Source organism: Seriola dumerili, unplaced genomic scaffold (genome assembly GCF_002260705.1).
Source record: "Seriola dumerili isolate Sdu_G_001 unplaced genomic scaffold, Sdu_1.0 BDQW01000320.1, whole genome shotgun sequence".
Classification (NCBI taxonomy): Eukaryota; Metazoa; Chordata; class Actinopteri; order Carangiformes; family Carangidae; genus Seriola; species Seriola dumerili.
In genome coordinates, this window is record NW_019174575.1 from 178,859 (window position 1) to 193,189 (window position 14,331).

The 14,331-nt window shown below is 45.2% G+C and overlaps 1 protein-coding gene across 1 annotated transcript in view; it reads right to left on the reverse strand.

Annotated features, from left to right (window-relative positions):
- LOC111231885 (zinc finger protein 609-like) overlaps positions 1–14,331 on the reverse strand; it is a 37,690-nt gene that overhangs the window by 9,426 nt on the left and 13,933 nt on the right. Inside the window, exon 2 of the mRNA XM_022759152.1 lies at positions 8,448–9,293. Within this exon, the coding sequence (XP_022614873.1) occupies positions 8,448–9,173 (726 nt within the window). The 5' untranslated portion in view covers positions 9,174–9,293. The remainder of the gene's footprint in view (positions 1–8,447; positions 9,294–14,331) is intronic.

Consider the following 14,331-nt stretch of genomic DNA (forward strand, 5'->3'; position numbering starts at 1 on the left):
CAATTCATACATGAATAAAGGAAAGAAATGTTACTATAGTTACTGTTGCAGTGATGACCTCGTTGACTCCAAGCTGCCCCCCCCACTCCCCCCACAGAAACCAGAGTCACCTGACTCTGTGGGGAAACACTGCTACCTGAGCAACAAGTTCCAATACAAATAAAACTCGACCTCCGTTAAACGCTCCTCTGGACTCAGACTCACACACCTGAGTGTCTGTAAAACACCCACCTGACCTGAGAGAGCAACAGGAAGTGAAACGCAGCTTTTGTTACCTGGAGCGACGTGTCAGCGTCTAAACACTTCCTCCTGACTGACTGCTGCCATAAGACAGGGGGAGGGGGAAGAGACAAAGACGGTGCCAGGGGGAGTGGTAACCTGGTAACCTGGACAACACCTGAGCTGATATTGACAGCCAACAGCAGACACCTGATGCAGCAGCGTCCTGGGAGTTTAAACAGCTCTTTGTTTAAAGCAGCAACATACGACCAATCAAACCTCTTCTCCAGGGTTTCCACACAATCTGATCCTATATGTGGCGGTGGCTCCTGGTGGGGTGGGGGCGGGGGTGTACTGTATACATTAACATGAGCAGAAGCTTTCTGGCATTAATCATTAATCAATACTGTATATCACATTCTCCACTGCAGGTGGACGACTTTATGACACGTAAATGACTCAGTGCTCCACATTGTGTCAAACAAATAACTACAAACAATTGATTACACATTGTGATTGGCCACTGAGTCCACACACACACACACACACACACACACACACACACACACACACACACACATCACACACACACACACACCACACACACACTCTGACTAAACGACCCATTTGAAATAATAAAATAATAATTAAAAATACAAATAATTTAAATAGTAAATCAATATGTGGTGATCAGTGCTGATATTGTGGCGCCACATATAAATCAATGTATGGAAACAGTGTTGTCTCCTGATACAGAAATGTTGGCCCAGGTCAGCTGCTGGTAACGAGTCCTGATCTGACACCAGCTCTCATTAACCTCACTGTGTGGATCCACAGACCGATTAACGAGGTCAGTACCAAATACTGATCGGGCACATCTGATCGATGGATCCCTATTAGAGAGGTGACATCTCTCTGATCTGTGATGAACACACACACTTCACTGTGAGCTCAGTATCTGCCAAAATATTGGCTCAGTCTCCTCCACTGTGAGGCTGAGGAGGAAATCTCAGGTCTCTCAACCCCTGGACAAATAAAACCAAAAGCACCTGCAGGGCTGGATCATCTGCGAGAAACAAACCTTTTCATTTCCATTTTTTCCCAGTTGTGGGTTCATTTATAAATAGTTAATTACATTTTCCCAGAGCTCAGTTCAAATCCCAAAAATTTTCAGTTCACAGTGACACAACAGCACTTTGATCTGAGCCGTCATCTACCATCAAAAACCAACCAATAGTTTTACAGCTAGTTCAAATTGACTACAAACACAATAACATTAGAAATAAAGTCACTTATTACAAATAATGAAATTATTAGAAATAAATAAGAAACGACTGCTGTGTTTCAAACTGCTGTGAACAACTGAAATTAAATAAATGAATAATCTGTAGAGGAAAAAACTTTAAAGAGAAATCTTTCACTGTGATGGTTTACCTAAAATAAGCTGCATTTCCTGATGTCCCTGAACACACCCACAGCTGTGCTCGAGGTCGCTCAGCTCTCCGACCGGCCGGTTTCCCAGAGACAGACTTTGTCTTAAATACAACACAGTCAGACTTCAGACAGACCGAGTCTGAATTCATCTGTTGCACAAAGCAGTTCAGTTCTTGACTATCTTAAACCTGTCTGGGGTGCAATGAATTCTGGGTAAATTAAGCCTTTTGTTTCCAAAATAGAAGAAATGTCCGACTCAGGAGCCGCATCCAACCGCTCAGCTCCGTTTACCCTCCACAGAACATGTTTGTCTTTGGGAAGAACTCAACACTTACAAGACATTTTATATGAAGAGAAAAGAAACATCCGCCTCTAATAAACTCTTCTCCTCTCAGCCTCAGGTAAGGTGTCCAACTGTCTTTGTCTTACACTTTGTCAGTCTGACTAAGATTAGACTAATCTAGGAGCTAAGTGAAGACTGTACCAACGCTACAGTCCAGTCAGACATATCTGTGACTTTCCTCAGGGTTTGATTTTACACCACGATACGGCAGCATGTGAACGCAGCGCTGCTCAGGGACTGACAGGGAAACCCCAGCTGCTGCAACACGTGAAACAAAAGCCACGTCATGGAGGAAGTGGAGGATCATCACCTGAGCCAGAGTCTGTCCGACACATTTCCATAAATAATTAATGTCAGTGAATCTTCTCCAGGTGTGGACATGTCACCTGTCAGAGCAGAGCGCCGTCCGCTCACACACCTGAGCCACAAGTTTGCTTCCTGGTGACGACTGCCAGCTCTCTGGGTGTGGAGCTTATTGGTTTACCAACTGGTTAACGGGGTGTTGTCTTGGTAACAGGAGAAACCAGTCGCCCATCCCCTGCGCCTCTCCTCTTTAAAAGTAAAAAACACGGCCGCCGGGAATGCTGGGAAACCCCCTGAAGATCAGAAAACCCACGACCACCTCTCTCACACACACTCCACTCACAGAGGGGAGGGGTGTGATTTACACCTCCGCTATTGGCTGCTGAGTTTTAACCAACGACACACTCACAGCCCCGATACAACGCCGCCCAGGCCGGGAAGCACCTGCCCCCCCCACACCCCCCCACACATTCAGTCAGAGAGGTATTCATTACAACAACAAGACACATTCTTTTCAAGGTCACTCACTCGCTGAGAGAGAGAGATAAGAGATAATGATCAGCACTTCAGAAGCTGGTGCGCGTGTGTGTGTGTGTGTGTGTGTGTGTGTGTGTGTGTGTGTGTGTGTGTGTGTGTGTGAGACCCTTCAATCACACCCGCAGCTGCTCGTTTCTCGTGTCGCTCCACAGTGACATTAAACATTAAACTGAATCATCAGTCTGTCTTCTCCTGGTCACATCAAACCAGGTCACATGATCGCCTCACACGCCATGTAGCTAAGGTCAACTCTGGATTTGGGAAGACTGCCTTTGGAGTCAAAGCCCCAGACACATGTTTTATAAGTTATCCCCCATTTTAAAAACAAGATTTTAAACCTTCACAAAACAAAATGCAGCTGTTTTAACTGATGAACTCATTTGAAATCACACTATGGTCTTAAACTGAGAGAGAGAGAGAGAGAGAGAGAGAGAGAGAGAGAGAGAGAGAGAGAGAGAGAGAGAGACAGAGACAGAGAGAGAGACAGAGACAGAGAGAGAGACCTTGAGGATGAGTGGATCACAGCCACCAACACACTCTTCTCCTATCAAGAGTCATGGGAGGTGCTGGTCATCTTGAACACATGTCCAGGGTGCCACATCAGCAGTACACACACACACACACACACACACACACACACACACACACACGAACTAAGGACTAAGAGACGGACCGGAGGACGAGTCTTCACCAGGAAACTCCTCGACAGGCGTCAAACTCCCTAAACACTCCCTACAACTCCTCAAAGACCCGACGAGGTCTCCAGGGACCCTCCCCCACCTCCTCCACCTCCCTCTGTGCCCCTTAAAAACCCCTCAAGGACTACTTGGAAATGTCTCCTCCTCTGCCCGGAGGCCCGAGCTGCTCTCACACACTCAGAGGAATGTCAGACATGAACACCAGGTTAGTAGTTATTTCTCCACAGGGTGCCGAGACTCTGAGGACTCTGAAATAACATCAGGGAGAGGGCGAGAGACATACAGAGAACAGAGTGATCTCTCTCTCTCTCTCTTTCAGAAAGTTTCCTTTTAAAACAGTTTTTGGAACCCAAAGTTAACCTCAGTGAGTTACAGTGTACAGGTGAACTCCTCCTGGTGTGAGCCGATCGATCGGCTCCTGCTGAGGAAACATGTGACTGAAGAGGAGCTGTCGCAGGGTTCAGACATGTGACTTCCAGGGGCCGAGTTGTCGAGGTGTCAGGGGCCCGTTAGCTTCTTCAGATGCTTCACTCACATTTACTCTTTCAGTCGAAGCACTTTCCCTTCAGCCCGACTCGTCTTCTCTTACTCCTGTTTCCCAGAATGCATTGTGACGGCCCCCGGAGAGCGGAGCTGTAGGTTTTTATGTGCAGGTTGAGAGTGATCCTGGGCAGGAGCCACTGCCTTCATACCTTAATACCTTCCAGGCTGCAGTTTACAGAGTCTGGCTGCTGTTGGACAGGGAGAGTGAAAACGCAGTGGAAAGAAATAATTCAGGCTATTGTCAGCTTTATGAAATATATACTGAGCTATAAAAACAACAAGGCTGAATTAGAAAACTGCACTGACATACACCGGGACGGCTGGGTGATCCTGACGGAGGCTGAGCACATACATATTTAATATGTCTCCAAAATCCAGCTGGCTCACACTTTCATCTTAATAATAACTACAATCACCTTGTCCGTGTGAATATTGGTCATAACTGCTGTGAAGTCTTGACTTATGGCTAAAAAAGTGCTTTGTGAGGTCACTGTGACATTGACCTTTGACCACCATCAGTTCGTCTTTGAGTACAAGTGAATGTTTGAGCCAAATTTGAAGAAGTTCCATCAAGGTGTTACTGAGACATCGTGTCCATGAAAATGAGATGGACAACCTGAAAACAATATGGCTGCTGCTCTGGCTGTCGCTGCTGCGGAGGAATAATAATCAATAATTCCATATGATTTCCATCTGATTTGATCAGTTTCACTAAGCTGGCCTGGAGCTGTGCAGCGGTGGATAGAAAGTCGTTTTCATGACTGAATTCATCTCAAACAGGAGAGATGCGAGTTAGGTCAAGATGAACTGACTACTTGTTAAACCTTTAGTTAAATCATTTTGTACAGTGTACATAGTGACATTGTATATTTTTCACATTTGTATTGTTAAATGTTTCTATTTATATTTAAGCAATCTACGTACTTATCTTTGTTTATACGTATTTGTTTTTTCTATTGTTTATTGTCATGAAGCAAAACACAGAAACAAACTTCTTGTATGTTGAAAACCTACATGGCAATAAACCAGATTCTGATTCTGACCTGAGTTTAAACTCTCCTCTGATCCTGACGAGCAGATGTGAAAACTAGACGTTAGCCACCGTTTTAGACGACAGATGTTTTGCTGTCAAACACAAATGGACAGAAACATCCAGATGTGACATCACAGGAGAGCACCTCACTCCCATCTTCCCTCTGTAATCTTTCCTGTCTCTACAGTGTCCAACAGGAGAAGAATACTTGGTTCATTTTCCACAGTCTGTACTGGGTGTTTAGTCTGAGTGTCCGTCCACATGGTGTCATCTGTTACGGTCTGTGGTGTTGTCAGAGACACACAGCGTCTCCTGTCTCTGCTGATTTGGCCACAGTGGTTTGTACAGAAAGTGGCTTTTAGAAATGTCGAGCAGAGACACTGAACTCACACATCTCATTCGTTAAATTAACACCAGCCGTCAGCTGATGGCAGCTCAGCCGGCGTCATATTAACATGGTTTTCACTCTGTCTGAGATATGTCACAAAACATCAACAACCTGTTTAACCCTGAGTCAACAACCTGTTTAACCCTGAGTTAACAACCTGTTTAACCCTGAATCAACAACCTGTTTAACCCTGAGTTAACAACCTGTTTAACCCTGAATCAACAACCTGTTTAACCCTAAATCAACAACCTGTTTAACCCTGAGTCAACAACCTGTTTAACCTTGAATTGGCAGCCTGTTTGCTGAATTGACAGCCTGAATCAATCAACCCTGAATTAGCAGCCTGTTTGATAAACCACCTGAGGAGCTGGTTGGGCAACACAAAGCTGAAGCATCAACGACAGCAACATCTTCTAAAAACAGAAACTGGGTCAGATTAGATCACTTTGTAAACAGCTCATTCACACATGATGCTTTTTTTAGCCTGCACATAGAAAGTAGTGCAGCACTGCTCAGTCTGTGGACACTGACCAGACTCAAGTCAATGGGACAGCTAAGTTTGACTGCTCTGTGTGAACGCTGTGAAGCTCACAGACGACATTTTAATTCAGTGAAGAGCTGCTTTACTCAAGGTTTAACACTGTTGTCTTAGGTGAGGAAAATCCCTGGGTTTAAAATAAAGCAAGTGAAGTTTATTTTTACACCGTAAAATGCCAAAACATTATAAAATGTTTCTTCATTCATATCAAGACTGTTAATATTATGTAGTTATGTAAAAAAAAATTTAAATTTACTCGACTGATGTGTCATCACCAGATTCTTTTTCAACTCAATACAATCAACACTAGTAAAACTACAGTATCAGTCATACTGTATTATAATTCACAGAGCTAAAGTGTCTGTTAAAGCTCCTCCAGTGTAAAGGTCTGTGTCCATGTGTAGTGTGATTATAGATCAGCTCTAGCTTCTATATTAATACTGTGAAAGTATCAAAGCCTCAGTCCACAGAGAAATGCACACAGCCTGTATTCAGAAACTGAGCCTTAAAACCAGCCGTCAGGACTTCTGGAACTTTGTGATGTCACAACAAAGCAGTCAGCAAGCCCCGCCCACCTGGACCCACCATCCAAACCTTGCAGGATTTGGTTTCTCTGAGTGTTTTTTACCTGAAATCTGATATATTTTTATTGGATCACTCAGAAAACAGTCAGCCAATCAGAAGAGAGGCTCAGAGCCTCCTCTCTTCTGATTGGCTCACCGACCTGTTGTTACTAGAGCTGCAGAGAGAAGCCTGAGAGAGGAGATGTAAAACTACACTGAGATGGTTTTTATATCTTCTGGTGGATCAACACTTCAAATAAAACACAGAAGAAGAAGAAACATGGAGCTTTAAACATCATGTTCATGGCTTTGGAAAAGGTTTTCCCACTTCCTGACTTGGACAGATTCAGGTGAGCTGATGTTGAGTAAACTCCACATGTATGTTCAACTGGATTCGTGCTATTGCTCTAATCATCAGTTGTGTAATTAATGTAAAACCAACAACTAAAACCTGCGATGTGTTAAGTGACAGAGGAGGGGGAGTGTTGGAGGTTGGATTTTTACATTACAGCTAAAACAGATTTATTTTAACGACAGATCACAGTTCAGAGGTTTTAGTGGCCAGGTCATTATGAGGTCGAGAAGCTGTGACACCAACATCCAGCTGGGTCACAGTCTGCTGAGGCCAGACGGGACCGCGAGGCCTCAGTGGACTGTGTTGGACGGACAGAGGAGGACGGCCAGCTGGACGAGGGGAGCTGAACACAAGCGCTGGAACTTGGCAGCCGACCTTCACGCTGCTGGACGGCAGGCAGCTCAGAGCGGCTGATAGCTGCAGCCCGGAGCGCAGGGCAGCGGGACGGCTTGGCAGCGCTGGAAAACCTCAACGCTAAGCTAAATATGGTCAGAAGATGAAGGGAGGCTGAACAGCAGCTGTGCAGGAGACACAGGCTGAAAGTCCAGAGACAAAAACCTGAACCTGCATGAAACAGAGATAGACTGTCACTTCCTGTCCTGTTCACATCAATTTTATTCCTTCTGTCCTGAAACTGTCCAACTGATCAGCAGCAACTCAGAGCAGGAAGACCCATCATCTCACAGCTGTGATTAGGGCTCGGCCTTATGTTGAAGTAATTAGATTAATTTGATTTCATTTTGCACGGTGTTGGAATAACTTGAATCTCATGACACAGTAGAGCTGAAACGATGTGTTGCTTAATATCTGTGTTTTGAACTGTTGGTCTGACAACATGAGATGTTTGTAGTTGTCATCTTGAACTCTGGGAAACTGGTGATTTTCCAGATAAATTTTTAATTTTAATTTATTTCTGCAGCCAGTGAATTGTTTGTTGAAATATCCTTTTGCTTTATTTGCTGACTGTGCCACTTAACTCTTTTTAATTATCAAATTAGCTGCAGATTATCTGTATTAATTAGGCACCAGAATCTGAAAATTTCTTCCTGGATTCTCGACAAAAAAAACTAAACTGGACTGATTTCAGCTCAGCTTAGCATAACATGCTAACACACAAGACAATCTCATGAGGGATTTTAACCCTGACAGAGTCCAGGGCTGAACACACAACAGTTTCCTGCCTCAGTCAGAAACACAGTTTGGATCCACTGACTCTTTCAGTACAGATGTTTTAGAAGCTCAGTGATGCTGAGAGGTTTAAAGCTGCAGAGTCCTGAACCAGCAGTTTCATTCATAAAGGTCAGTTCACTGGTCACAGCGACGTCCAGTCATCCTGAGGAGATTTGTCAAGCCTAAAAAAAACCCTGATGACATCAGCATGACATCACTAGAAATATTTAACAAAAAGCTAAAATCCTCCACGATGAGGAAACAACAGCAGCACAGATGTGTCCAGATGTTCTTTAGAGTATAAAACATCTGCTTCCTCTTACCTTCTCACCACCGACCACCTTCTTCAGATTCCGGCATTCGCCGCCGTCCACCTCCTCTTGCTCCGTTGTCATGGTGACAGCCTGGCCAATCCCTGCCGAGTCCAGTGCCATATTCCCGAGCTGCTCAGCCGCAGCTAACTCGGGGTTTTGTTGGCCCTCGAACGGGCCGCTGCGAGGGGCCCCTAACGGCAGGATGGGGGCCGCGGACTCTTTCTCCGCGTTGACCACTCCTGTGGCCACGACCTCCATTTTCTCCTTCTTGGTTTTCCCAGACACCCCGTCCTTGTCCTTTTTCACAGCCGGGAGGGTACGGGAGGGTTTACTAGACTTGTCAGTTCCTTTAGTCGGGGTAGAGTTCTGGGGCGGCGGGTCCCCGGGGGCCCGACCCTGAATCTCCTTCTTAGCTCCGTCCGAGACGGGGGCCTTAACACTCTCCTTAGAGTTTTTACTGCGCTTGGATTTGGATTTGCTCTCTTTGCCCTGCGCGGCGGCCACAGGACTCACAAACTTTATATTGTCCGGTAAAGCAGCCACAGCGCTGGGGGGGGCGGCCATGCCCCCTCCATCCTTGCTGCTCGACATCTCTAGTTTGTCCTTCTCCAAGTCGGCGTCCAGGTCAATGATCAGATTGCCAACACCGATATCCCACTCATCGCCACTGTCGTACGTGTCCACCGCGTTGGAGTCCACACCTTTCCCGCCTGCAGGGCCGCTGCTGAGGGACATCTTAGTAGGAGCGTCCCGGAGCGCCGCAGGAGGGCCGCAGGAGGGCCACGCTCCTCCCAGCCGCAGGACGCCTCCTCAGGGCTGGACCCCGCGCCTCCTCCCTGCTCCCCACATCGCGTCCTGCACAGAGGACAAACATCAGGTTAGACAGAGGACAACCAGAGCGTCAGTCTCATTATTTATTCATCTTCTATCAATCTTCAAAATTACCATCATAAACCCAAAGATACTCAGTTATGAACCACAACCAGAACCTGCTGGTGTCAGATCACACAGCAGAGAGTCTGACATCAACACTGAGCTGAAACTGTGAAGCAGCTGAGAACGTTAATATAGTTTATAATTATAATATATAGATGATAACTGATTCAAAGTGTCCTGGAGGCTTTCGGTCAGAGAGCAGGTCTGTCACTTCCTGGTAAAGTGGGTGGAGGAGGTTCATCCCCCCCGACATAAAGGCCTCATTGAGGAGAGATCACAGCCATTCAGTGCGAGGCTTTTTCCCAGCAGCCCTCTGTGACAAGCAGCATGAGGGAGCAGACGCATCCCCGCTCTAAAGCCTCCTTCAGGCCACTTATCATATGAATGGAGCAGCGTGACCTCTGACCTGCTCTGACAATGCTGGGCTGTGGCAGGGCCATGTGAACGAAGGGGGGGTGCGATGTTAACAGCCTGCAGCCTGACTGACTCGACACTGGTGCTAATTAAAGCTCTGGTTAACTCTGCATGAAGCAAACAGCGTGTCCACATGTGACAAAAAAATGTACATTTACAATTTGGCATGAAAGTACATTTTTTGCTTGAATTGAAAAACTAACATAGTAGAAGTAAGTACTTTACATTAACATGAAGAAAACAACAAATGATAATTGTCAATAAAATGAGAGAAAAGGGAAATTAAAAGAAAATGCTCCTTTGTAAAGAACCAACCTCACATGTTTTCTGTTCATTTCAGTGAATACAAATATATAATACAACCCACATACTGTACATGAGCATTCACCTACACTGAGCATGTGCAAGCAGATGTAAACAGGAAGTAGATTTTCTACTCTTGCGCAAAACACTACGAACGAGAAACAAGCAAAGACAGTTTTTTATTAAAACAGAGAATGTAAGTGAACAACAGCTGCTGGCAAAGACACTAAGGTCAGTGACACTGTCATTTATTCTCATGTTGTATTCACCACTGGTAGTCCAGGCTGATGACAGCCAATCAGGAGAGACCGTGGGTGTGACCTCATCGTTTACAGAGGTCTCAGTTTCCGTCCAGACTACAACACAACCCCAGAGTTTTCAGAATAAAACACAACCCCAGAGTTTCCAATATAAAACACAACCCTAGAGTTTTCAAAGTAAAACACAACCACAGAGTTTCCAAAATAAAACACAACCCCAGAGTTTTCAAAATAAAACAGGTCCAGCAGTATCATTTTCGGGGCTTGAAAACTCCGGAGTAGTGTAGGTAGTATTGTAGTAGAGGCTCTGAGCCTCCTCTCTTCTCATTGGCTCAATATTATTATTATTACTACTATACTGTATATTGTTTAGGCTGTAGATCTGAGCACTATGTGAGTATATATCACACCAGACACCTCCGCCTGAGGAAGGCCCATCTCCACCCACCTCTGGGCCTGTTCGTCAGATCACTTGAAAGCACATTTACAGATCACCATCAAATTCATTGGACAGCGAGGCTTTGATCCAAGGAACAGCTGATTAGATTAAGGCCTGGCTGGGATTTCCACCCAGGGAAAAACTTTGTTTTGTTTGTTTTGTTTGTCGTCCAAACGGAGAAAAAGTTCTGATTCTGAAAACTGAGGGGTGGGGAGGAGGAGGAGGAGGAGGAGGAGGAGGAGGAGCAGGAGGAGGAGGAGCAGGAGAAGAAGAAGAAAAAGGTGAAGAAGAAGAATTGATGAAGTTGTGGGTCTGATTCCACTAAAGTCAAAATTTCATTTCAACATTATTAGTCATTTGGTTCACTGGGGTTTCTATGCAGGTTGACCTTTGACCCCACGTGGCGGGAGCGTTACACCCTAACTGCTCAGTTTGTCCAATCAGACGCTGAAGCCTGCTCCGCCTGCGCCTGACTGGCCGAGAAGGCAGATGGTCGGACAGGAGGGGGCAGCGCTAATCCTGCTGCTAATAACACCACTTCAACCACTCAGACCAAAACACACACACACCACACCACACAACACACACACACACACACACACACACACACACACACACACACACACACACACACACACACACACACCCCGACAACACGCAAACACACCGACCACACAGACACACATCACAGACAAAAAAAACAGGCACCAGGACATGTTGGATGACAGACAGTGAACGGCTGTAACCACTATGTGATATTGAAAAATAATCAATTAATAATTTTTCACCAATAACTGATGTTTCAGTATCCCACAGCACAAAAGCTGCGTGTCTTCAGGAACGGAAAGGTTCCTGTGGCTCATTGTTTCCACCGCGGCCTAAAGTCCCGGGAAGACTATGCAGAATTATGACTTGACATCACATTATTCACTTTGAATTCATCACATGAACAAAAATACGAGACAAACTGCGTCCCGTATATATTCAATGGGACAGGATGCAGCATTTTATTTTCAAATACAAGACGATCCCATATTATAAGCGACGGGTGGCGACCGCAGCCACTCCGGTTGTTGTGGTGCTTTATCTGGTTCCCAAGGTGGTTCCCACCGCAGGGTCTAAATTTAGTTCACACATAGTTCCTCAAAAGGTTCCTAGGGAGCTGAAACTAATGAGCATTTTCACTGCCGTTTAATCTGCCCATAATTACCTCCATTAATTGATTGATTTGAAAAATGTAAAAAAAACAAACAAACAAACAAACAAAAAAGACACCTGATTCTGTTGAATGTTACAAAAGCCCTAAGGAGGGTTTTTAAAAATTATTTTCAGACTAACGCACCAGAACCCAAAGATAGCATCAAACTCCCACATTTGATTTGATTGATTTTCTATCAATCGACTGATTGATTAATCGTCAAAGTGTCTCAGCTCAGGCACGGAGGACAGGTGAAAACTGAGCCAACAGTCTGAATGTCTGATTTCCTCTTTTAAATCAACTTCAGTATTTTGGACAATTTTATTCAGGTTATGTTGTTGGAAAATGCTGTCAACACTATTAATATTAACACTATTAATATTAACAACTATTATGTTCTTTACCAGTTAATCTGCCAAATTTTTTCTTGATTAATCATTTGGCTACAGAATGACACACAAGGGTGAAAAACAGCCGTCAAAATGTCTTAAACACCAAGGTAACAATATCAGTGCTTGTCCAAGACATAAATATATTCAGATTATTATTGATTAGGACACAGAAAAGCAGCATCAGAGAAGCAGAGAATGTTTTTGCTTGAAAAATGTGTCTTCAATGATTAATCAATTATCAATCCGGCAGCAGCTGATGTTTGTATCTGTGTTGTACATGAACAACACGACTGAGTGTGTCGTTCCCATGTTGAGCTGCTGGTTCTCTGACTAATTCCTAAGATGCTTGTGTTAAAACGGCTGAGTGGATTAGCTGGTGGCTTCCAGACTGCAGAGCTGTTCTCAGATCAGACTTTCTGCTCAGCTGCCTCTAATACCACACTTAATTAAAGGCAGCGTAGTGGCAGGACCTCCGCGGGCTGCCCGCTCCGCTGAGCGCCCCGCCCTGCTGTCAGCCGCAGCCTCTTTATATGGAAATGGGCCTGAGAGGCCGAGCCAGCCGGGCTTTTCACCAGCAGCAGCAGGACAAATCATCGCGGCCGCTCTGATGGAAACTTGGCCCGGACCGTTCCACAACTCAACGCAGACGAGCCTGAACACCAGCACAAGCATCTTCTGCCTGGCTATAAACTACACGTCCCAGTCACAGCGAGTCCTCGCCCAGATATTAACAGGCTGTCAGGCCTCTGATGATTTACACCAGGCTGCGCTGCGGGGGGAGGAAGACGAGGCTGGGGAGACGCCAGCTTCAGCTGAGTGACTGCTGCTGCGCTGGCTCTGTGTGGACGGCTGGTGAACTGGCTCTGGGTAAAACTGGTTCTGTTTGAACTGGGACAGAAGCAGATTTTCAACTGATGACCAGATCATCAACAGCTCTGACTTTCACAGTTACTGACTTACATTCATGAAGATGATAATTAGTTACAGCCAGGGGTGGTACACCAGTCTGTCCTCAGTAGTTACTACTGCATTATTACACAAATACTCAGGCTACGTCCACACTGTTACATTTTTGTTTTAAAACTCATCTCTTTTGCTACGTTTTCGTCTCCCGTTGACATGAGCACCAGAACTGAGACTTTCGGAAACGCTGCTGGTCTCTTTTTATTTTAAAAACTCGGGGGTTGTGTTTTATTTTGAAAACTCTGGGGTTGTGTTTTATTTTGAAAACTTTGGGGTTGTGTTGTAGTCTGGATGGACAGAAACTGAGACCTTTGTAAACGATGAGGTCACACCCACGGTCTCTGCTGATTGGCTCTCATCAGCCTGGACTACCAGTGGTGAATACAACATGATAATGAATGACTGTGTTACTGACCTTGTTGTCTTTGCTAGCAGCTGTTGTTCACTTACATTCTCTGTTTTAATGCTACAACTGTCTTTGCAGTTCCTGTGACTAATCAACTACAGAGGAGACAATCTACTTCCTGTTTACACCGGCTCGCAAATGCTCAGTGTACCTGAATGGTCACGTGATGTGTGTTTTCAGGTGTGACAGGTGTGGATCTCAGCTACACATGTGTAAAGTTTATGACTGTATCTGCAGGTTGTGATGTTATCACAGTGACGAAGTCTGTCCACACACAGACAACCTCCAAACCTGTAGTTCCGGCTACAGTTGATTATCCAGGACCACATTTTGCCATGACGACACACACGCACGCACGCACGCACGCACGCACGCACACACACACACACGGTGAAAACAATACCAGCCCTGTTGTTGTGGCTGGTTATCATGAAAACCACTTAAAGAATGGAAACAGTGACCTCGAGAAATCACAAAACAAATCCACATGACCCATGTTGGTCGTTCATGTCTTTACTGGACTGAACCACGGAGTCTTTACCTGATATCTACATCCTGCAGCTTCACCACATTCAAACCAAC